The sequence below is a fragment of the Embiotoca jacksoni genome, unplaced genomic scaffold (genome assembly GCF_022577435.1).
Source record: "Embiotoca jacksoni isolate LCO1_2020_lvr unplaced genomic scaffold, fEmbJac1.0.p SCAF_7, whole genome shotgun sequence".
Taxonomy (NCBI): domain Eukaryota; kingdom Metazoa; phylum Chordata; class Actinopteri; family Embiotocidae; genus Embiotoca; species Embiotoca jacksoni.
Genome location: NW_027185425.1, coordinates 4,349,892 through 4,375,482, shown reverse-complemented (window position 1 = coordinate 4,375,482; position 25,591 = coordinate 4,349,892). Strand labels below are relative to the sequence as shown.

Genomic DNA, 25,591 nt, shown 5'->3' with positions numbered 1-25,591 from the left:
TCACTGAACATATGAGCCTGTGCCGGGAGCAACATATTGGATTGTCTGACCTTTAGTGGAAGTGAGAAAACAAGAGGGAACAAAACAGAATACATCTCAGCACACTCTAAAGAGGTGTTAGTCGAATCGTCTGCGAACAGCATCAGAAACACCTTTTCTGATATTGTAATAAGGGACGGCAGCGTCTGACAATTTTGGGGAACTTTTTGAAACAGATAATCCAACAATCTCATGGCAATTGGCCACATGTATGGAGTGACAGTAAGCAGGGTTTCAACTGTGGAACGCTTGTTGCATGTGCAACCAAGTGCGACACCGGGAATGCTTTTGAGAAGAGGCTGTGTGAAAGTTTCATTTTTTTTATTTTTTTTATCACATCGTTCAAATTGGTTGGTCTGAAGCATACTGAAGCCTAACTTAAAAATTCTCTCTGGCTCCACAGGATTTTCAGTATCTCAGAAAAGCTTTAAATGTGAAAATGAATGTAGCCTTCTCCATGTTAACGACTGGAAAACAAGGATTGAACATTCATTGGATCATTTAAGAATCGCATCATCACCAAAACAACACTTGACAATCTTCTGAGAATTTGTTTGTTATAAATTGTGTGTTTTTTGACATGCTGTTGTAGTTCGTTTCAGTGTAGGCAGAATTCAATTTGCACTTGTCAATCACTTGCAGAGCTGACATCTGCCACCGCCATGAGAACATCTATAAGGGCCTCTTTAAGTGAAGAGGCAACTCTGAGAAAATGAGAAGCTCACAGAAGTGCAGCATTTGAGAGTGCTCTCCCACAGGGAGTGGCTGCTCGCCTCTGCACGGCATTCACACAGAGAAACACCTGTAGCAAGCTGTTTCTCTGAAAAAAAAAAACAATATCCTGTAACAAGCTTCCCACTTTCTTCTTGTTATCATCCACAGAAATCACTTTCTCTAAAGGGACCACTTACCCGCGAAGAGAGCGAGCATCTAAATCTCTTTTTTTTTTGTGTCTGCGATGTGCAGAAACCCAGCTGTGAATAAAGATGATTAGTTGTCTGCATCGAGCAGAGCAGCCGCCGAGTGTGGTTATGCTAATATGCACCTGTTCATATAGTGACGCACACATACGTAAGAGCGGGACGCAATGCTCTCATTCAGGGAGCATACTGTGTTACTAAAAAGAATGTAAAGCTGCTTTTGTGTCACAGCAGGTGCAGACTTGGAGGTGACATACTGACAGCTCCATTCATTTGATGAATGCTCACAGGTTTGAGCTGGAAACTGAGGTGACTACCAACGACCGGAGAAGCTGCCCGGTCCATGTGCCCATTATAAATGAGCAATAATAGACACCTGCTCTGGTCTGTGTTATTCAAATGTCAATATCCACCCTGGAGAGACGGCTGAACGATATCTGAACACTGCTGAGCGAGAGGCCAACCTCCTTCCCAGTCAATCATAGCACCACCAAAGTCGTCTAATTACACCCATTTTAATTACAGCATTGTGAAAAATGCTATTGGTTATGATAGTGGTATGTCTGAGGATTAATGCTTGGGCCAACGGTTAGATCTGATTAAAGTGCTGGGAGATATTATGAGCGGGGCACTTTAAACATATATTTTCAAGAAAATGGACAGGCTGACAGCGACTGGAAAGGGTGGAAGAGCTGCCCTGCAATTACAGTAACACACAGATACACACACACGGAGACTTTTAAAACCCATGATTATTGATACTAAGGCAGAACTACTACGTTATATTCCAAGAGAAAATTTGTCGTAAATTCTTGTTTAATTGTTCTTTAATTGCTTTTGAACACTCGTGCTCCAGACTGATGCACCTTACTATTTTTTTGTGCTAAGCAGTTCATTTTAATCTTTTATGCAGAAATGTCACATTTAACCATAATAATGAGTGATTTTCACACTATACACTGAGGATGTCACACTGAAACATCCTTGTATGTAAATGAACTGCGGCTCTTGATACGGACAAATGCAAGAAAATAAAAGCTGCTGTTCAACAATTATTAGTGAATTTTATGATTTTCTTGTTCTTTGGTAGCACCTTAAAGGACTACAAGAGATGTAATAGCTCTTTTCCTTCCTTTGTTTTGCCTTAGACATAAAAGTACCAGTAAAAATCAACCTCAGCAAAAGTCATAAATTGATCACTTAAAATAGTTTCAGAGCAAAAGTTATTTTTTTGGAGGAGATTTGATGCTTTTATCTGGAACAGACAGTTACAGTTTCACTGTAGTAAAGCATGACCCAGTAAAAACTACCTTAGGTACAAAATAAAAAGCTGACGTAAAAGAAACTATTGCTAAAATGTACTTACTGATGAATAGAAAAGCACTTTTTTTTTTACTTTTCTATTGAGAGTCACACACAGCAACAGACAGCTTTAGCTTAGCATAAAGATGAGAAACTGTAAGCAGCTACCAGTCCTCCTAAAACCACCACTTTACATTTCCTTCATTTCTGTTTGTAGGCTGACTTTGTAACCTTTGGGCAGAGCCAGCCAGGTTGGCTGTGTCCCACTGCTTCCAGTTGTTATGCTAATCTAAAACAATGTTCTCCTGTTTCTAGCTACTCCACATATTCAGGATGCAAATGTGAGAATGATATCAATGTTTTCTTCGAATTGTCAAACCAAAATGTCAAATCACTCAGTTAAATATAGTAGAAGGATGTTTTCATGCAAGCTTTTGACCCACTTTTGGTCAATGTGGTGAGCGCTGTCTGCCAACAGACAAGCAAGTCAATAAAACCCAAATTACCACTGTGAAAGTTGCTCTGAATAATTACAAGAGCGGAAAAAAAGTCCACGTCTAACAGGGGCCATCAGAGGAAGCCGCACAAATACTAAAGACAGAATTAATCTTGACGACAGATTTAAAACATTTTGTTTTAATTGTTCGGATGAACAATTACGAATGTGTCAGGCATCCCAATGAGGCAGTTTGAACCCTGATGAAAACAACTTGACCCTTTCAGTGGCTCACTGTCTCAGAGTCTTCGTATGATAAATAGCTTAATTTTCCATCTGAGCTTACAGACGTGATTAAATTCAAGTTGCTCTTCACCTTTGCTCAGCAACAAAACACGAGGGCCTGCAGGACAATGGAAGCACAGTCCTCCTTTGGTGTCGAGCCAGAAAACCCTAAAGATACTTTAAAGCTGTGTAACATGTCACGTGGTCAGTGGGTTCCCCCCCCCCTCCTCCCCCGATGAATAAAAAGCTGCAGCCTGTGTGTCTTCTTACACCACTTAGCGATAAAGAAATGTGTTCAAAGCTCTTTTGTGAAAAGATATCGGCCTGAGAATAAAAGTGGCATTTAGAGCTTTGGACTCGGACCACTGGTGAAACTATCAGTAGTTTACCAGCTAAACCGGAAAAACTGAAAGATGACTCCAGACTGAACTTTAAAGTTACTCCCCTCCTCCCTCAAGGATGGCTTTCAGGGGTTCCCATGGTAATCAAAACCCCGATCTGAGCATACCTGTTGACTGTTGAGATGTGAACCACTTTGTTCCCTGCTGTTTAGGCAAATTTAGGTTTTTAAGCATAAACGTTGCCTTTCCGCATTTTCAGATGTTTGAGAGGCTAGTTTTTGTTGTCGGGGCAGTTTGGAGTCTCTGCTCCAGTCAAAACTGGCTTAGGGTTTGTTTGGCTGGGAAAAAAATATGTTTTCCCTCTCAATGACTTTCCTCATGGTTCTCACATCTCGCCGATACGCTGGAAATAGAAATGCCTTTTCCTGGGCTACAACTTCTTCTTCTCTGTGGCATCATTGTTTTCTCCCGGCTCGATTCACTGAATCACTTCAGTTATTCAGGGAATATAGGCCAAGTTATTCTTATACCCTCCCCTTCGAGAGTGTAACGGGACATTCCAGCAGCTCAACTGGAGCAACATTAAAAAGGAGTCTCTCTCGCTTCAATGGATACAGGTCACTGAAAGCAAAGGCCTTCAGCGCAGCGACTAGCTACAGCCTCTTAGTTTAGCGCTGTGTCTCAAAGGGATATTTCCCTTTGGTGCAGATTTACTCAGTGTTTCGGTTTTTCAAAGTCCTCGGATAATAAACATTGAAAAAAAAAAATCAAATGATTAATTTAAATACAAACCACATTAAAGTAGAAAGTCTTGACAAAGTAAACATCATTTGACTTTGAAGTCAGTTCGTCACTATCTGGCTAAATCCCCATGTACAGTAACGATATACATTGTTTTTAACATTTACAGTACTTTCTTGGAGGTATTTTTGAACTATTACAGTGGATGTTGGCTTTAAATGTCCATCTCTACATTTAATATTAAACAATGACTGGAGATTTTTTTTCTTTTTGTTCAAAAGGAAAAGTTTGATTTTTAAGGCCATATCCGATCATAATAGAACTATTCTAGTCATCACCAACACAAAAAATGAATGCAACTGAGATCAAGGCGATACACTTTTTGTCGACATCTCCTGAGTTAAACACTGCGTGATTTTCCAGGTTGCAATTTAATCGAGTTGTCCAGAAAATGTGAAAATAAATTCTGAGCACTACAGCTGCTTGGCTGTTTAACAATGATTATCTAAGTGTTGATCCTCTCTGACCAATCAGCAGTCTGCAGTGTTTTCTACTAACTATTTTATTATCAGCTCAGCTCACCTGAATACCAAAAAAAAAAATAGGTCTTATTCACAACTTTTTCCGGAGGGAACACCAAAAAAAAGGAGAGTAGAATCGAGCTGAGCTGAGACACACCATGCAGTGGAAAAGGGACATTAGTCACCAACTGTGTCTGCTGGTTGGAGCTGAGCAGGTAGCGTACACAGAGTCTATTAATAGTTTTGGTTTTTTTTAAACCATCTGCTTGTTGCTGCTCAAGTTAACATTAAACTTTAATTAACAGCAAAGTTTTAGGCTGTAAAACCAAAACAATGTGCTGAAAAATGCCTTAGATTTTTTTTTTTTATGTGGGTGGTTTCACCACATAACACATTCGATCTATTCCAAATATAAAATGTAAAATTAAAATTAGAACAGCTTTTAAAGGAAAACACCAAAAGGAATCCAACATAAATCACACACACTCCACTCGGTGTTTGTTCAGTGTGAGGTCATACCTCTGAGTTTGTACAGCTCTCCATTGACAGAGTTCACAATGAACATGTGCGGAGCCTCGTCGCTTGTGGTTACCGAGGCACCGATCAAGGGCAGGGACCCACGGGGCTTCTGGCTCTTTCCCTGCTCATTGACAAAGTACTGCAACTGTCCCAGCTCCGGATCCAACACAAAGTACCTGCACGGGAGTAAAAGGCAGACAGAGAGAGGGGGAAGTTAGGAACATAATGAACCAGAGAAAAAGACGCAGTAGAGGCGAATTCAAGAAGCACCGTTAGCGCCGTCATCATCATTTCATTTCATGCTCTCGTTATCTTGTTTACTGGTACAACTTTTTAAATATTCCTGTTGCAAAAACTTTCCAGGATGTGAGAGAGAGAGGAGCAAGGCAAAGAAGACCGCTATGAATGAGTGTGAGATGAGGCAAGAGAGAACTGCCATAAAAAAAAAAACACACAGGACCCTTAAATTTCTCACCTTCCGTGCATCGATGCCTGCAGGATATTGTTTACCACAGCTCTCTTCACGCAAGATTCATTAAAAATATACCCCTGGATGTACATGAACGCCTGACTTCCAGCGGCATCAAGCCGGCGAGTTTGACTCCAAATTACCCAAGGTAGCGATTAGTGCGGTCATCCTGAGCAGAACCCACCGCTCGAGGCGTGGAAAATTAAACCCCACATTTTCTCCTTTGTGATTAATGAATCACATTCAATCATGCCGTAATTGAATCTGTGCCTCGTTCATCGCTGGCTGGAACATTCAAAGCCAGTCAGACACATCACCTAAGACACTGAGAGGCAGACACATTTCATTTCCTGTGGCCTGAAAGGATTGTCTATGACATCCAAGGAACTGGCATGTTTAATGGTTTGTTCTGGTTCTGCAGTTCAACACAGGCCCGGGCGGCACCGGGTGGCTTTGGTTGACCTTTCCACATTCGTGTACAGTCGCCTGAGGTAACAGCAGTTGTATTTATCTAGGCTTCTGGTTCAGCATATTTCATCCTGTTTTTCCTGAGATCCACCCTGTTAATAATCTTTCCGTCTACAATTACGGAGGCTGCAGTATTATTGATCAGCACACAGCTGTGGCTCCTTCCTATCGCCTCATGGTTGTAGGTGACGATTGAAGCGATCTCAAGGTGTCACCTGTCCACTCTATCTCACAGGTGTTGTTTTTAATATGGGCGTCTTCAGGAAACTAGGACACTGGCAATGCTACTTCTTTTCTTCTGCAATCAACAGATATTGCTTGCCTCTGGAAACATGTTATTGCGGTGTGTCCTGCAAACAAAGACTTTTATCTGACAAATAGTCTCTCCAACAACCAATCAAACTGTAAAAATATCTATCACACCTTCAAGTGTATATTGTTAGATCAATCTCATAGATCTCAACAGATCCAGTGCCTGAAGAAAAACAGGTCTTATGTTTTGGCTCAGTAAACTTACATTGTACATGAAATGTCAGAAAACACTGACAAATTTCACTGCAAAACTAAAATGTCCCGAATTCAAATATAATTGTATATAAATGTTCGACCAGCCATTGTTTGATTAAATCTGAGAGGCCAGATTGGTACCAGTGTTAATACTGATTTTAATAAGCGGATTGGGTATTGGTCAATGTGACTGATCCATTTTTAGGTGTACATCATTGAACACGTCCAGCCCTTGTACATGTGCTCAGGCATATGTGTGCTTTAAGGACACCAAGAATAAATATGATGCATTCTTGAAAATTCTCTGAACAAAGGACTCTGTCCTTGTTCCAATTTCGAAGGATCCGAGACATCGGAACAGTCCTTAGCAGGATTTAATGACTGAGCATCCAGGAGGTTGCAACTTACCAAGGACACATCCTTGAGATGGAGAAACACCGGCTGTCACGGTTGTGATTTATCTTTTCTGATTGGTTGCACACTTTCAAGGAGGTGGGTCTTCTAATAACAGCCCGTCGGCGGGCCAACGCCAGCAGAGTAGAGGAGGGGAGAGATATGAATGCATGAGAGCGGCTGATGAACGCAAAGAGCACCTTTGTGTTGAGACTGTGATGGATAATGAAACATAACCTTCCTGCTGGATTTAGTTTCGTTTTAATGCTGTCTGTGCTTGTTTTTCCTAGATCTAAATGAACTGAAGCCAACACCAACATCACTGTAAGGTAGGAGGCGGGACATCAGGACACCAGGCCGTGAAACACAGACGCTGGAAGATGTTCCTGCTGAGGTAAACAGATTTGAAAAAGACCCTCCAGACAACTTTTAAGAAATAATCAAAATACTCATTTGTACTTCACCCCATTTAAATCAGTTTAATTCAGATTAATGGTGGGAACTGAGAGTTTCAGTAGTTAAATGGGAAATCAAGCAAGCTAAGTTACAAGCAAAACACATTAAGAGGAGGGAGGCCTTTCAAGTTTGGAGTAAAAAGGGGGGCAAAGGTTTCAGTATTTATTTCTTAATAGATGAACAGCTCATTTAAAATATCACTGCATTAACACTGGACACAATTTTCTAAATTATGATTTCCTTCATGACGAAGATCATCATGAAAGACTTCAGTCTTCAACTATTACTTTTCCCATGAACCTTCCTCAGACCCCACAGAGGATGCAGTGAACACTACTGTCTGGAAATGTATCCCCACTCCCGGTCTTGCCCCCCTCCATCAGTCGATTTATGTCGACCACAGCCAACGAGGGAACAATCTGCCTGCGTCAGTTTCTATCCAGCCCTCTGTTTCTCTTCCTCACTCACTGTAAGTACAGCACACATACAGTGTATGAGGTCTCATTCCCGCCTGCTGCCTGTTCAGTCAGCAGAATGGAGGCTTTTATCATTGACCCTTCTGGGCAAGTTCTGCCTTTGCAGCTGAACCACAATGCAGACCTTTAACATGATGGATGGTGCCGGATAGAAAACCTCGGGCTTCATATTCAGCCTCTCGTCACGAGAACTCCTTGACTGTTAAAAAAAAAATGGCGGAGATAATCCGGCCTGTAAGATTAGAATATTATACAGTGGGAAAGCTATAAAGTGGTGTTCAAATCAGCCCTCCCATTTATTTGAATGGGACTATTGTGGCACCATGAGGGTGGAAAACGCAAGGTCGCCTAGCACAAAAAAGTTGAACAAAAGTTAAACCTGGCTCAGTGTAACATCATCGGGCAAGGCACTGGGATGCCAGGTCACATACATGCTTGAGCACATTCCTGGTGGATTACTTTGTAACATAAGCACACGACTGCAGGCTTTATAAATTCACACAAACCAATGTGCAGTGTTTTGGTGTCTGATAAACTTTCAGAGTCTTGGCTCTGTTTCTCAAACTGGACCTTACGTTGTTTTAAGGCTGCTTTTGGTCTGAGCAAAAAGTTATCCAAGACTTTTAGGAATTTAGGCAATACATAATGTAAATAATCAATATTTATTGGAGAATTTTCTGAAATATCACTGAGATGTCTGCAGACTATTTTAAATGTATCCATAAATCATAAAAAGAAGAACAGCTTCCTAATACTGATCCACTTTTTGCTGCTATCATTCATAAAAATCACCACCGCAACAATAATTACACTTTAAAAAGAGCTTAGTCAAACACGTGTCCACATCAACAGAAACTTGTCAGCAGAATTTGCATCTCCTCGCTGTTCTTTTGGCAGTTAATTCTCAAAAATGCTCAGAGGGACGTCAGAGCAGTAAGAAGTAGTAAATCACACCAGTCATTGGCAGGCAATGTGGGTGATATTTGTCCGGTAATAAAATGTGTAGGTTATATACAACATTTTACAATCCCATGCTATCATGTGTACCATTCTTTAACCACTCCATGAGCCAAGATATTCAGACATCCAGCAGACACAGAGCAACAGGAGCATCTCATTATAGAACTGTTTCAGGCCAAAATTGTGTCTAACATTTCCTGACTTTAAACTCAGGTTTGATCTCCTCCACCTCCAGACAAGATTTGAGACTTGCTGCATCCTTGACTTCTTCAGCAGCCACTCATTCACTTCGCCTCTCTGTTATTTCTTGCTGAAGAAGCACTAGCCAAAATCAACCTTTTTCAGACATGCACCCCTTAATGATAACGTAATGTCGGTTTAGTGTGTTGTCTCAAGTCCGAATAAACATCAGAGTCACTCTTTACATAAAAGCACCAACATCAACCTCAGCTGGTCGGTAGATTAACGGTTTGTGTCGCCTTCAAAAAGTCTGAATGGGATGTCGTAAATCCTAGATATACACAGAGAGAGAAATTAATGAATGATGAATGTCTTGTTGTGAAATCGCTGTAATGAACTCATTATCTCCTATAAACACAGGCAATGAAATCAGTTGAATAACCATGGAAACACTTTGAAAGAACCAATTGGAAGCTGTTGAAGAGATTTTTCTAAAATCAGATTAATCTAAAGAATGAGAACAAAGGTTAAAAAAAAAAATCCACAGTAATTAGCTGAACAAAAGATCAAAATCCAACAAATAGAAACTAAACAAACCGTGAGTTAACATCCTGTTATCAATCGTTCTGTATATACAGCCAACGCTGTAACATATTCCATGTCAATAACATGACTTTTCGATATATTATTTGAATCACTATTAACATTAGAAAAAGATCACGTATAAGTTCATTCAGCTTTGATCAAACTTCTTCACATACGAGCCCGCCAGTAGAAAAGAGAGCTGACAAAAATGTTTTGAAACACGGTCCACTTACTCACTTATTCTGAAGCTTTAAACCATAATTAAATCTGTTGATGAGGACAATGGGATATAATTAAAAGTTCAGAAAAAATATGTAAGTGGAGTTATAACTGTATCTATCAAACCCTTTTTCCAGCTTGAGTCAAACTACAGTGAAGACAGCATCAAAACAGTAAACACAAATGAGCTGAGCCCCTAAAACAGGGAAGAAAAAGACCAAAAAACCTCAACATGAAGCCAAGCTAACGCCCCAAATTGTCTTCCTCTTCTCTGCCACAGAGACACCCACCAGAGCTGCACTACCCCGACTCACAGTTTTGATCAAAGAAGCACAGCGGTGCTCCTTTCCACTGAGCAGATCTGCAAAGAAATGATTCATCCCTCACGATGTGCTCCCCACCCTGCTGACCGCTGACAGTAAGAAGACATAGATTTAGGATCTACACTTGCAACAACGCTCGCAGCCTCATATCATACAATGCGATGTCTAAAAAGTAGACTGAGAGAGCTATAAATGTTTTGTATTCTGTGATCTGCATAGAAATGTTGCTATATCTGCACGAGGGTCGCAAGAGTAACTGAAACCCAGAATATGAACTAACAACAGAGCAAAATCTGCTGCATGAAAAGTCAAATGCTAGACCTCATTTAAATACATCTGAATCAGAGGTCTTTCTTCATGCTTTAGGTTTTTTTTTTAAACTAAGTCTATCTCCGCCATCATCACCCTGGAAACCAGTTTTGCACCACCATGCACAATCAAAAGCCTGTGCTCCAATTAAACAAGAAAAACAGCATTAACTACCATCAGTGTAGAATTACCACACTAACAGCTCCAGCAGGTGAATCTCACCAGACATCATCTTTGTCTGTAAAAGAAAAAGAAAGAAAAAAGACCCAAGGCTTAGCAGGACTATTTTCTTATCACTGCAGACATGCTAAACATGCTGCGAGTGTGTGTGTGAGTGTGTGAATGATACTCGGGCCGCCTGATTGTTCAGTCTGGGAGCCTCGAGACTGTATAATATCAAACTATTAATCCCGAGATGGACTCTTACGTCTTCTAGTGCAGCATTAAGCAGATGAGTTCTCATACACAGCAACAGTGTGTGCGTGTGCGTGTTCATTTAATTGCAGATCAATCTTTTCAACCTTGAAATATGAGTGGTTCCTTACTCCTTCAAAGACTCGTTTGAAGGTTAAAATCTGCTTTTAGGTCGTGTTTAGACAGAATAGACGAATCCAAAATAATAGCAAAATGGCTTATTGTTTTTGCTTACATTATTTTATCTTGGACTAGATTTTTAACTTCAAGCACATTTTAAACTCATTTGCACATGGTTGCATGTTACACTGTTCAACTTTCAATCCCTTTTTTGTTAGCCTGTTGTGTGTCACTTACTTTTCCATTATTGTTTATAGAAAAAGCTTCAAGTCACACTGGACTTGGTGAGTATAATGTTATCATGTATAACAGAGATGACAGTCAAAACTATGAACATAAGACCAATGTTTTTACATGTAAGGCGGGCTTTATGTAACTATTTTAGTTTACAGCATTCATTGTTGTAGGAGATTCAGGAGGAATGAAACATTAGTGATAAATAAATAGTGATGCTGAGCAACAGTCGTGAGCCCCTCTTTCTCTCTCAAGACTGAAGTGACACTTTCCAACGCAACTACAAAGATATGTGCAATTATCTCTTACATTGTATTTTTTTTTACTTTTAAAGAACTAAAATTATCAAAAGAATGTAAAGAAATACATGTAATAGTTTTTAAGTTAAGACAAAGATTGTCTGCGCTTGTGTTGCAGAGATATGTACTGAAGTCAGCATGCAAATCAGTTAGCCCATCCCGTCTCATAATACCACTTTGTACCTCAAGAGGCGATAGCGAGTCATTGAGGTGTCCAGTCTGCAACATGAGAGGAAGACGAAGTATTGTTTTCCAACCTCTTGTACACCATATTGAAGGTTCTGACCCTGGTCAAAACATTTAACAACAGGTAACCACTGAATCCAACCGTAAACATAACGACGGCTGAAGTTAAAGTGACCAGCATCACCACCACCTGCTCCCGGGAAGAAACAATGTTTCGGGGGCAAAGAAAAGAAGTGATGGAAAGACAAGCAAAATAAAAATGAACACTGACGTTGGTTTACAGCACCGAGACAGCTCTTGGTGAGTAAAAGATTGGAGTTTTCATGCTGAACTCGCTGAATGTTTCTTTATAGACTGGTGAGTCAAAAGGGGTCCATGCTAACTGGCAAAATGCAGATTTACTGTAAACGGTGACCTTTATTCTGTGAATAATAATTCTGTTAGTGTGGTGGTGAGGGTGGGACGATGCGTTTGGGGGGAAGGGGAAAGTTTGTTTTGTGCAATAAGGGTGGACACCCTAACTTTCTGTAAATATGCTGCCTCTTGTTTGTTTGGAGTGTGGGGTAACACATAGCAACTTTAAAGTTTAGGTTTTTATGGCTTAGATTATTAATTAGGGTCTTCACAAGTATAGCCTGCACTGCATACGTACATATAGAAACCAAAAATGGCAACCTAGCACATTTTCTCCACACGGAGCATCTCCACAACATAACAGCACTTCACGCTGACACATGGCCGCCCACACAGTGGCAGAATTAGCTCCACTCAGGTCCGCTGCCCACCACGACACAGGCTGCCGAACATAACGTGTTCATCCACGTGAAGAAGACTTGAACGTGACTGACAACCATAATTAGTCCAAGACCATCTTCCAGCGGAGCACGGCCTCGCCAGCTTCAAATATATCTATATTTAAAAGCCGTGGGCACTTACACATAACAACTGTGAGTATAGCAAACATTAAAAACAACATGGGAAAATACAGATTGTCTAGATTCTTCTCTTCTACCTCTCATGGGTTTAGAACAATGTGTCTTTTTGAACTCTGACCTGGCTGAAACAAAAGCTGTCACTTTCTACTCTTAACAATGTTTGTTCTAAAATCCAGTTCAAGCTGTTTTACATTTCCGTGTCCACCTCCATTGAAAACCTAATATATATTTATTAAGACATCTTATGTGGCAGCAAAACCTTTTTGAGCTCAAAGAATCATGGATTATAGCATGTCAGAATCTGTGAAAATATTTGAACAAAACTTTGCTTTCATTTCCAAATTACAGCATGTTGAATAGTTTAGGAATCTGATGTAGAGTGGATATAGACTGATACTGGAAATATTCTACATTCATTTTGTGAAAAAAAAAAAGAAGAAAATAAAGCAATAATCATTAGACCTGCAGTAATAATTGCTGGCCTTAAAGGAGTTTTATTTTATTAGCTATTAAACAAAACAAACTCCGCTGCTTCAATTCTGACCCTCAAATAACATATTATCCACCTTATGGTCATTCTTTGACCTGTCCAAGATTTCCCTGGATTTGTGAGGGACACAACGGCCTTGAACAATACATTATGCACAGCTCAATAATAAAATGATTCCAGGAATTACCCTAACTCACTTATATGGTTTTAACCTAATTTCATGTACAGATAAACATCACAGCTTTGATTAGTCACATCCATACAGTGAAACATCCAGCGCAAAGCAAAAATCTAATTAGTAAAGCTTTTTCTTCCTTCCAAAGACGTAAAGAAACATCTCTAAAATTGTATTCAAATGCTGCCATGTTTTACATTTTGTCATCAAGAGTAGAGTTAACAGCAGATGTAGTGGTACCAGTAGTGACTATCAGCGCTGTCAGTAGGTTACTAATGTGGCAAATCTGCACTCGTGAGCTCACGAGAGACAACTTATCTGATCTGATTGCCACTAAAAGGCTTCTCAGTTTCAAGCTACATTTTCAGGGTGTTTTAGTCACTTCTCGCTATCTGTGTCCACACATCAACTGGGCTCGAGGCCATGGTGCTGACTCAGGTCAGTGGACTGAAAGGAAGCTCTCCCTGAAAGCCGGACCTTCACCTTGAGGTGCTTTAAAATTGAAACAGGACCGGTAGCACCACTCCAAAGAACAAACTGATCTGGTAATCCCCTTCCTGATATCAGCTCATCTTTAAAATCCATACATCCCTGCTCATGATACACTGTCATATTTGTTCACATACAGCGTTTGTGTGTATATTCACAGGCGACAGATGACAAATCTCACAAGAACATCACAACTAATGAGATTTCTTTTAATCAGTACTAACTCACTTTTATCTCCCTGGAATGATCGTGTCTCTTTTTTATTCCCAGGTATTCCTGTGGGTGCGTATCAAGACGCAGTTCAGTGCATCATCTGTATGTCAGTTTAATGGGAGTGCAGGGAGCAGCCATTCTTTCTCTCCACCTCCGCCTCCCTACACCCAACCCCTCTCACATACACTGGCTTCTAGCCCAGATCACACACACTACCATACAGCCCGAGCTTCCTTCTTTTCTGCAGCACTGCTACACAATTGGATGCACTACTTTCTGTGTTGGTTAAAAAAAAATTTTTTTTAAAAAGTCTAATTTTAATGCCTAATCACACTAAAGCTGCACAATGGAAATCCTGCATAATTCATGTTAACTGTTCGGCAGGAGATTCACACAAAAAAAGGATTTCTATTCTTCTATAAAGAAGAAAAAAGAAAGAAAAAAACAACCAGATGTTTCATATGTGGCTCACAACAAGTGCAGACCTGAGCAGTACTTTAGAATTAGGAAATTCACTCATAGCTTCACATAAAAATGTCTCGGTATTCGTCGATGTTTGAGTCGAGTAAATCGGACGAGGCAGGGAGTGAAGCCATAAATGCTGCATGAGGTACAGTTGCACAATAATGCACTGCTGTGATCTCGATTGTTGTAGCTGAGATATTCTGTACTTCATTACAAGAGCAGCTGTGGTGCTTCAGGAGCAGCAGAGTATCAGATAAAAACAAGATATAGGAGTCATATCAATATGTTTTAAATCAATAAAACAAAGCAACAAGGCATATCAGCAGATGCAACAACCTGTGACAGGCCAGTGTTCACATATGCTCAGAAAACTGAAGTTCATTTACCTTTTCAAACCAAACACTTTGTCTTGGTCTCATCTGACACTTTGCAGAATGTCTTTTTTTGTTTGTAAATGTCAACAAGAGTTTTGTTTAGTCCACCTTGAGCTTTTGAAAACTGTGATCTTCACTTTTTAGAATAGTTTCTGATATTTTATTGGCCACATTAATCAAGCAAACAAAACCGTTCTGAACTATAAAAAAAATAAGTAAAACACAATGTAACTGCTGATGTTCATTTTTTTCACACAAACAACCATCTTTTATCAGGATGCTTTTACTCAGGTTAAGATATTTTGAACAACAATTTAGTGCTGCAGCAATTAATCAACTACTTTATTTATTTATTTAGCAAAGAAGGATAAATTTAATCAGCAACAATGAACTGATTAATCAGTTTAGTTGCTTTAGCCATTTCCAAGTTTGATCATTCACCGTGAATCAATTTTTCCTTCTGAACTTCTGATTACACTTTTTTTTTCTTGATTAATTAAGTGTTTGGTCAATAAAATATTCCAAAATAGTGAAAATTACCCGTCACAACTTCCCAGTGTCCAAGTTATGACACTCCACAAGCCAAATATATTTAGTTTACTATTTTAGAGGACCAAGACAACCAACAATTATCGAATGTATCTATAGTTTTTAGCACTTTATTCACTTTAAGAAATTATTTTAATAACTGATTTAGTACTAAATTACTTGCTGTTTTAACTCTAAATGTAACATTTCTACTGACTGCATCTTAAAAAATGAAGAGTTAGTCAATAATTCTCTGATAGGTGGACAGAAGTGATAATTTAAATATTTACACGAATTTATTGCAGACTGTTATGTTGTATAAACCTGTTTTGCAGTTATTAGTGTGTGTCTGCCTTATAAAGGTGAATAAAATAGTTCATCAGCAGGCCTACAAGCTTGTGTGATTTAAACCCCCTCACCCCCATTTTACTCCTCCTCCCCCTCACAGTGACGTGGTGGTAAAAGTGCAACGTGGACGGGTCAAATAACAGCACGAAGCCTGAGGTGACACCTGAACCGAAAGTAAATCATTTCAGAAGCAGCCCCCCACCCCACCCGCATCCCCACCACCAACATCTTCCCCCATCTTCCACCCTCTCTCCATCCACCTCCATCCATGTGCTTACCTGTTCTGCCAGCCTTGGATCAGGTTGGTGTATTTGCTCAGCACTCCTTCCAGCTGCTTCTTGCGCGCCTGCAGCGGCAAATTCATGCTGTTCCCCAGCACACTTCCCCGGCTGCCTCCTGCTCCGGTTGAGCCGCCCTGGGAGCCGGAGCCGGGGCTCTGCGACCCTGTCCGCCCGCCGGGCTTCTTCGACGATGAGCCTTCGCGGAGATCCGAGGAGGGAGAGTTGGTTTTGTTGGTCCCGGGATGCGGACTGCAGAGCGTCTTGTCCATCCTGGCGACGGGACGGCGGAGAGCAGGAGGAGGAGGAGCAGGACGAGAAGGGAGGAGGGGATAGGGATGGACCAGAAGCAGCAGCAGCAGCAGGATAGATTTCAGCAGAGCATAAGTGGTAAAGAGGGCGATGTGTTTCTGCCAAACTAAAACAGAGGCAGTGGGTATGCATTGACTGCACTGCGCCGCTGTTTTGAGCGTCCCTCGGTGCGTGAGAAAGCTGACATATTCCCCGGTGGTTTTTGAGTCTTGCTCGCTCCACTGCAGTGCACGTCTGTGTGGCAATGTGGGTTTCCTCCAGCGTTTTCGTGGTAGGAAGGAGAGCAGAGCGGAGACACTCCCCCTTCACTCTGGACCTGCCCCCGGATATTACAATGCAATCCTATCATACACATCATCATACCAAAAAAAGGAAAAAGAAACCCCAAAAAAGACTGGAAAAGCCTCCGATGAGTCATGTTTGGAGCTGAGAGGCTACACACGACTTTTAATCATATTTTTTTAGAGACAATAACTGCAGCATGAAGGGAATATTATAGGAGAGGAAATGCAATTACAAAAAAAGGTCTCTAGGTCATTTGTATCTTATGAACAAATATTGGAGTTTTATGGGGACAATCATACAATTTTATGGCAGAATAGCCTACCATACCATATAGTAAAATGCATTCAGCTTGAACTGTTGAGGACCAAACTTACATTGACCTCATTTATTCTTTTACGTGACAAGAGATGGTGCTCATTGAACAAATGCAGGAACTGCAAATGAGTCAGCATTAGCTGGCTTTTATGTGTTGTCGAGGCAATTTTTTTTTTTTTAAACACTTCCTAAAATCTGAAAAAAATTAATCTGAAAGAGCGCGTACAAACTGTGTTCCAAATAGCGTACTTCCTCTTAGTACACTGATATATAGCCTACTCTTTTACATGTTAGTACAATTATTTGTGTAGTACTTAAATTTCGACAGGGTAGTGTTGTCTCAAACCGCACACTGCCATTCCCTATTTACAGGAAATAACCGTAACATTTGAATGCAGCAACTGCCAACAGATCTGCTGGCTTTTATTATTTTACCCACAAATTAAAGTGTTTTCATGCTCTCTGTTGAATGCACACAATAAACATACTCATGGTTTCTATCCAACAGCAATATGGTGGTATTTGGTGTAATATTTTGTGTGTTGTTGTGCAACAGCTGCAGCATCCTCTGACGCTTTAATTGGAAAAAAAAATCTGTATACCTGCAATCCCTCTCTTTCCGCTATGTAGCCAAGATGGTGACCGTTGAATGTGGAAAATGTCCAGCATTTAAAATAAAAACTTCAGGCGGTTTTGAGTGCATCATCCGGGTACTGACAGTGTCCAGTTTTTACAAGAAAATAAAAAGCAACGTGTAGTAGTTTAACTCAATTCAGGAATAGGAATTTTATTGAACGATAACAAATATGCCACAACATGAACAAAAAAAAATCACTATTAAAATATTAAACACACTGTAGCAAAAATACTAATATTGTAATCATAACAAGTCCAGAAAATGACCCAAATTCACCAACAAATACCGCATATATATATCAAAAAGAACATTAAAGCTAAATTACAGAGACTAATCTGTTTCAAATGCACCTGGGTGACCATGCTGGTTTGATTCCCCGTAATCCCGATCATAATAAACTTCTTCTGTGGCTGCATATGAAACCTTCATTTTTCACGTGTCTTATCAAAGGAGAGTCCATCAGAGAGAAACACAAATAGGCCTTTCTCTTTGCAGTAGCTGCATCAGGTTACACAGCTGAGCAGTTTCAAGGTACATTTAATTGCTTATGATATATTTTTTCTGAAAGTTAAAACACAATTCTCAGTTGAGTCATCTTTTAGATGTCAGTGTGGAGAAAACATGTTCCCCTCTGGACTTCGAACCTATTTAAGTGTATAGCTTCTGTAGTAAAAGATATAAGGAACAGCACACAGCAATGTCTTGCAGAGTCAAGGCTGCATTATTATCTGGTTCACCTGGGCGATTGCCTCTCAGACCTCCACAGGCCCCTAAAGCTCCAGGAAGAATGATTCTTTCTTGAAATTAATTACTTGAAAAATGGTTTGAGAATCCAGACCACATAGTCTTTCATCTCTAATAACGCAACAGAGGAGCTTTTCATAAGTGGATCCCTGTTTTTTTGTGTTCTTGTGCAAAGGACACGCATGCACTGATATGAATATGCAGCGACTGCAAGAATGAATTCACCAATGAATGCAGGGAACAAGACTGTTAAGAGGTTGTTAAACATGGGCGTAACTGTGCAGGTTCCAGACTTGTTTTATGACACTAAACTCCACAGGGCATTAACGTTTTTAGAGAACGTTATCCTGCTTTTAAGAAGAACATTCTGGGAACAAAGAAAAAAACCTTCCTGCTAAAAGCATTGCTACAACATTGCATCATCTATAGGTGGAAGGCCATGGGTACGTTGTGAAGTATTTTGAAAAGGAACAAACGTGCCATTTTGGTTAATTTTGTTGACCTTTTCATCACACATGCTCAACAAAATTTCCATCATTGTCGTTGTTGTTTCGACAGTCGATCTACAGCCGTACGCTGGCAGCTGCACAAATGCTAACGTCAGCACGCTAACATTACAACGACAATGCTAACATGCAGATATTTATCAAGTAATGTTTACCATTTTCCCCATCTTAGTTTAGTATGCTGGCATGCAAAAACATTTTGCATTAACACTAAAAGTAAATTATATAATTTCTATGAGTGTTAAGACATAAACTGTGGGATGTGAGAATCATCAGAACTATTAGATGTCCCTCTGAGGTAGATAGAAATGTTTGACCCATATTTCATGGCAATCCATCCAAGACGGTCAAAGTCACAAAAGTCAAAGTCACAAATGTCAACATCAAACAAATTGATAGTCATTAATGCCAAATTTGATAGCAATTGAATCCATTAGCTCTTAAGATATTTCAGTGCAAACCAACATGATGGGCGGACCGACCAACAGACATCTATCCCCAGAGCCACGCGGTCAACATGGCCAAGAAGAAGAAACTAGTGACAACGTGAATTAGCAACAAACTTTTTGGTTTGGTTTATTGACCAAACAACATAAAATACAACACACAGTATCAGATTTTGTTGAAAAGTTGAAGCCTTTATCATGTTCCCTGTATAGGAAAAAAAAAAAAAAAAAAAAAGACTACTGAATCATTTGAGCAAACAATTGATTTTTTTTTTCCAAGAAGCAGACTGGAGAAGGTCTGACACCTAGAAACATCAACTGCTTGGCATTACTGGACAAAGGGACGCTCGTATTTCTTTTACTCAGAGTATTACATAACCCATTCACACATGCCCTCCACAATCACAACCGCGATGACCGAGATGAAAGGGACACGCTAATGAAGACCAGGCCGATGAGCATTGTAGGCTATTAAGAAGAGGCTGAGATTGAGCTGAGAAATCGAAGGCAAGCCCCAATGAATCTCCACAGGACGCTTAGCAGAGCACTGATAGATTCCTGCTGCTTGTCAGCTGAGGCAGCCTCAAAGGAAAGATCAATACAGAAGGGTAAAAAATAAAATCCCTGGGTAACAGACAGTCAATGGTTCGTTAAAAGCTGCATTGAGTCAAGCTCGGGTCAGCTGCATTTCATTATGAGAGGTCATGGCAGGCTTGTCTCACATGTCGTTATGAATTTCAATTTGTATATTATGGAGATAGGAATGTATCACGTATATTAGGCCACTTTACTCCTCGCCCCAGGATACCTTGCAAGAATTGTTGGAGGGAATTTGGTTATTGTGTTGTTAGCAGTGAGCTCGGTGTCTAGTTTTTCTTAGAGATTTGGGGTAAATACTACATGTAACGGGATAATGTGTTCACCTTTGCCCTTTACCGCTGTGTGATGAGAAGAGACTTTATAGTCTTGGTTAATGGTTAACGGTAGTAACTTTAGCTGACTACTTTATCGTGACTCCATTGCATCTGAAGCGCACAAGTGATCTACAATCTGAAAAACTCAGAGGTTTATCAGTACCTTTATAGTAGTAATATGTTTGCTTTGTCTTGAAACAGACATAGACACAAGTCAGAGCCCTAAAGTTCAACATCATCACACCATTCAGCTAAAGCGAAGCTAACTTCCACTTCCACTCTGTGCTCTACTCCAGGACGCTTGATTTCAAAGTCCAGTATGTTTTATGAGTGTAAGCTTTGTGTACCGAGCACAGATGAGGAGAACGCCATAGGCTTTCACATCTTTTAAATCTGAGCTTTTTAGGAACTAGGAATGATAATTGTTATTCGTACGTAGATGGCAGTGTTTATCAAACGGATTATGAAAGCTTTAGTTTAACGTTTTAAATTACAAACACTACATTTTTTTGGATCATTTTTAGAGGAGCAGCTTCAGTTTGATTCAACATTAACATCTTAACCTCAAGTTTGATTGTAACTGCTGTTTCAGCATGACTGTGACTCAAAGCCAGGTCCATAAAGAAATGTTTCTCCATGTGTGGTATGAAGGAGCTTGACTGGTCTGCTCACTCCCCTGACCTCAGCTGCTTTCGCCACCTCTGAGATGAACTGGAACATCAACTCCAAGCCAGGACTTGAATTAGGAGCTAACCACACTAAACCCGTTGTGGCTGAAAGGGAGAAAAGTTCTTTTGAAAGACTTGCGCTTTTGGACGGAGATGATCAACACTCACAGGTATGGGTGTCATATTCAAGTGTCTGCACATTTTTTGGACCATAAAGTGCTCAAAGAAGTAGTTTAATTTCGATTATTTCAGGATGTGGCAGCAAACTCTAAGCAAGCAGAACTGCACTTGATCAAAGTGTGCTGCCGTCCATTGGCATTTGGATACTGTATCTGACAGCCTTTCAGAAAACAATCATGATTGATCGCAAGACTCAGAAAAGAAAGGCCTGAGACTTGGCTTTAAAGATAAAGTTGTGTGAAGAAGTCCTCCCTCAGCACGCTTTCTCACCTCTTGGTTCGAATGTCTTGATTTTGCCGACATATTTCATAGACTTTAATGGATCCTGGCATCTCAAAGGTGACTAGTGAGAGGCAGGACGAAGAGTTTTGTTCACTGATACAGTATTTCGGAGCAAAAGATCTTTGCTTGGTCAGTGAACACTTTGAAAGGTTATTGGGAAAACTCCTGAGTAGCAGAATTTGTTCTGTGAGTGGGTGTGAGAATTTGAATAAGGACTGGTGTATTTCTCCAGAAATCTTATCAGCATTTGGCTGTGTGAGGATGTCTGTCCTGGTCCCACAGATTTCTGCACTGCCAATCATTTTGTGTGCCAATACACACACATAATCTACATATATCTCCTCTCTTCCAGCAGACTAACAGTCCAAATCGAAATTGGATAATAATGTAAAGAAAGCACCACCCTTGTTTTGTTTCTCTGCTCAGCTGACATTGCATGTACAGAGAACAGCTGGACTAGATTAGCATTTCACCTGATCTATTTATTCCTGGCAGCCATGGGAACTGAGATCATTTTGACTGTTTGTTTTGGGAACATTTTATCTGCTCATTGCAAACTGCTAGCCGCCAAGACGGCGCCGTAAAATGTCTCCTAAAAGAGGCTTATTTGACATGTAAATGACCTTAATGTTCTCTGCTGGTTTTACTCCAATGTAATCTTAAAATTGGGGTGTTAGGGCATATTATGATGTTATTGGGTTTAACTGTAGTTCTGTTTTATTTAATTCCAAAGTGAGCTGTGTAACTGAGTGCAGTTTGTATAAATAACATGTGGTGATGCTTGACTTGCCAAAACTTTCGTATGTTTGCAAAACAGCCTGCATTATTCACAAAGATCAGCAACCTCGCCAATAAGTACCTGATGGTCTGGAGGAGGGCTATTGACCGTGCACGCTGACAAGGTCAACTGGCTGTGTGTCTGTGTGTCTGTGTGTGTGTGTGTGTGTGTGTGTGTGTGTGTGTGTGTGTGTGTGTGTGTGTGTGTGTGTGTGTGTGTGTGTGTGTGTGTGTGTGACTGAGAACAGAGGAGAGGGATTTTCTGGGGTGTGTGACCGTTGGTGAGTACTTGACTGTACGTCTGTGCTAGCTGCCTCTTTCCATGCTGGGTTGAAAGTCCTGCATATTCATATGGGGCTGGAGAGTATGATAGCTAAAGATGAAAATGGGGGCTGTTCTCTTCAGATTTTTTTTGTTGTGAACCGCCACTGAAGGTCAGAACACAGGTGTAGGAATAAAGGTCCGTTAATAATCACAAATAACAAAAACATTTGAGCCTCCACAAAATCATAAACTCACCTCCATACATGTTATAGAGTACATATTCATGCCAGTAAAGTATTTCATGATAAGAAAGCCAAGGCGTGCTAATTTGCCGTGTGGGAGCAGTCTGGGGATGTGATGGGGTCATAGGTCAGCTGAGCGGCGACATTAATGGTGGAAAGTTTTGAAGACAAGTCAAGACAAGTCTGCAATTACCTTCATCTGTACAATGTGTCATTTCCACTACAAAGTGCCAAATATATTCTTTAGAATAGCTGGCGTGGGCAATGTCACGACATGCTTGATTGTAGGGGCCTTGCCAACGTAATTTTTGTGTAGCTGGTGTGTGTGTGGTGTGTGTGTGTGTGTGTGTGCGTGCGTGTGTGCGTGTGCGCTAAAAAATAAATAATCACATTACCGAAACAGTCAAAAGTTACATTTTAACTGGAGCCGGTCAGCTGTCAATGCTCCTGGGCTGCTCCATGCCAAAGAAAGTTAAACTCGAGCTGAAGCAAAATAGGGGAAGATGTGTTGTTAAGAGAAGACAGGTCCATTTGTTAACTTTTTATTCTGATTGAATTTTGTCCAAAAAAAATGTTTTTAATGTTTTTGTCTTCAAGTAAGTGACAGTGTTGAAGGTCACACTGTAGTTAAAGTCATTACACTAATGAACCCTACAGTTTGAAGATGGACATTCTTTTCATTATTAGATCACCTTGGAGGACCTAGAAGCACAAAGGGTGGACAAAGATACAAGAAGGCAATGACAGACCGCTGAGCAAAAGTGTCACTACAGATCTTTATGGGCTCAATTATCGTTCAATTGTACAGGAGCAGAAGGACCCCAATTAGTCCGCTAACTTGTCACTTGTGTTTGTAAGAGGAGCTTCAGGCTGGAAACTCTGAGTTAGAAGGTAACAGCTAATGGTTCCACTTGAATTCAGACTTCTCTTGCTAAGCAGACACTCCAGAAACATAACAGTGTCAAAATGTGACAGACCAAGGACAATCATTCCCCTGAAGCTTGTTTCGGTGAGATAAGAGCAGAGGACACCTTACTTCTATGTTGTTGTTCACTACTCTAATATCCTCTTCCACAGACAACAGGAAAACACCCACATTATGTGCAGACAACACCTACGAACTCCCTGCACTGTTATGAGCTTGTTTTAGCTCCAAGTTTTATTACTTTCCTTGTTTTTCTGCCTCTAACTTCCTTTAAGGACTCTGATCTCCACCTTAGTTAAAATCACTTCGTAACTTAACTTGACACACACACACACGCATTGAAAGCAGTGATGATACTATTATGGCTTATTTATGGACTAATTAAAATTGAACTGCTCACAAATGTCAAAATGGAAAAGCAATACGGAGGTGTGGTAAAAAAAAAAAGTGATCAAAGCTTCGACAGGAGAAACAGGTTGCATTTCAAACAAATTTTTGCCTCAACCGACGACATGCAGGTTACAAGTCAATAATTTACTGCACATCCACAGCAGGTTGTGGTAGAAGTGCATGTGAGTCTGTACAGCACGCTAGAGACATCTGCTGGACAGGAAATATACTTGGCTGAGAAAAGGCTGTCAAGGTGTGATGTAATTGTCCCAGGAGTACTCAGAAATTCTGACAACGACAAAGCCGAGACAGTACAGTACTTCAGAACTGCCCCAAACTGAGTTGAGAGTCAGACTTTTCTGGCATTAGACTATATAAAAGGGATTATAGGTAAGCCAACAGTAGGTGACATTTGCATTTTGTAGACAGCAGAATAGACATGCCTAAAGTAATAGCTTATCTTTTTCAGGGTAAACATGTTTGAACTATGTCACAGATCAAAAATCACACCTGTAAATAGGTCTAACAAAGTGAATGATGATTGATTTTACATCTGCAGTACCTTTTTAGGTTTTAAGGTCCTGATATTGCGCACACTGGCCACAGGCGTAGCTGGGACACTTGAATATAATCATTGCGAATGTCGGTGTTTCCTACTGTCAGTGGGAATTATTTCCAAAAGGGGTAACAGGAAGACATAAAACAAAACTTTAACACCTGTCTGTTGGTCAGTTTTCTGAAGTTCAATATTCATTCTGATGTGGGTAATTATTTTTCTAGAGATTTTCTTTTTGTTATGGTGGACAACTTCCTGTCTTGGAGAAAAATGTGTTTACAGTACACAGTTATTTGCAAGGGCAGACATCACACATGCAAATTAATGCACTCATTATGGTAATTTCATTGTTGTTGGTGGGTTGTTCCGTTTTGTTTGTAAGCTATTTAGTCTTGTGTTTTGTAAAGGTCCATGGGGACAATACCCGCAAAAGGGTGGGTTTGAAATGCTGTAGTACTATGTGACATTGATTCATGCTTGACTTCATAAAAAACTTAAAATAGATGAATAAAGTCAACTGCAATGCTGACACCACTCTCCTGTGCATCTGTCTGTAACCAAATGTTCAGCTACCGACTCTAATGAAGAGATGGACGTCTGTGTCTGTTGACTCTTGCTATTATTTTATTTCTTGCAGGCCCATATATTTGAGACACTGGCTCCACTTTCTGCCTCTCATTAGGAGAACAATTTCATCTTGTTCTGGTTCCTCCTCCCTGACAGGCTCATCTCTCTACCAAGGTACACATACTCCTCCCATCCATTTAAATTGATGTGGTTAAAGTAATAAGCCTCCATGCAGCTCATCAGTATGCTGAAGGGAAATAGAGGTCTGTGGCTCACGGAGTCTGGATCAAATGGAGTCCTACTGAGTGTCCCACCCACACTGAAGGACGTTAGTATTGATTGTCCTCTACTCCACCCAGTACTAATTTAATCGCCCAGAAGAATATGTACAAACTCTTCTTAATCTCAATCTGTTTTAATCTGAATAAATGGCAAAACACTGTACCCTAATGTTGTTAAACTAAATCATAAATGTCGTTCATTATGATCCCAGCATGTTTGGAGACAATTTGCGCTGTCTTCATCCACGCAAGGTTAGAACATGTTAAAACTACAACTCCCAGAATGCATCAGGGGGGGGGGGG

The 25,591-nt window shown here is 40.3% G+C and overlaps 1 protein-coding gene across 4 annotated transcripts in view; it reads right to left on the bottom strand.

Annotated features, from left to right (window-relative positions):
• The window catches only part of LOC138214290 (oxysterol-binding protein-related protein 10), a 72,167-nt gene extending 55,652 nt beyond the window's left edge, over positions 1–16,515 (bottom strand). For all 4 annotated transcript variants that reach the window (XM_069175773.1, XM_069175775.1, XM_069175774.1 and 1 more), the window contains exons 1-2: positions 15,998–16,515; positions 5,105–5,280 (exon numbers count right to left, since the gene is read on the bottom strand). In XM_069175773.1, the coding sequence (XP_069031874.1) occupies positions 5,105–5,280; positions 15,998–16,269 (448 nt within the window). In that variant the 5' untranslated portion in view covers positions 16,270–16,515. The remainder of the gene's footprint in view (positions 1–5,104; positions 5,281–15,997) is intronic.
• Between the last annotated feature and the right edge of the window lie 9,076 nt (positions 16,516–25,591).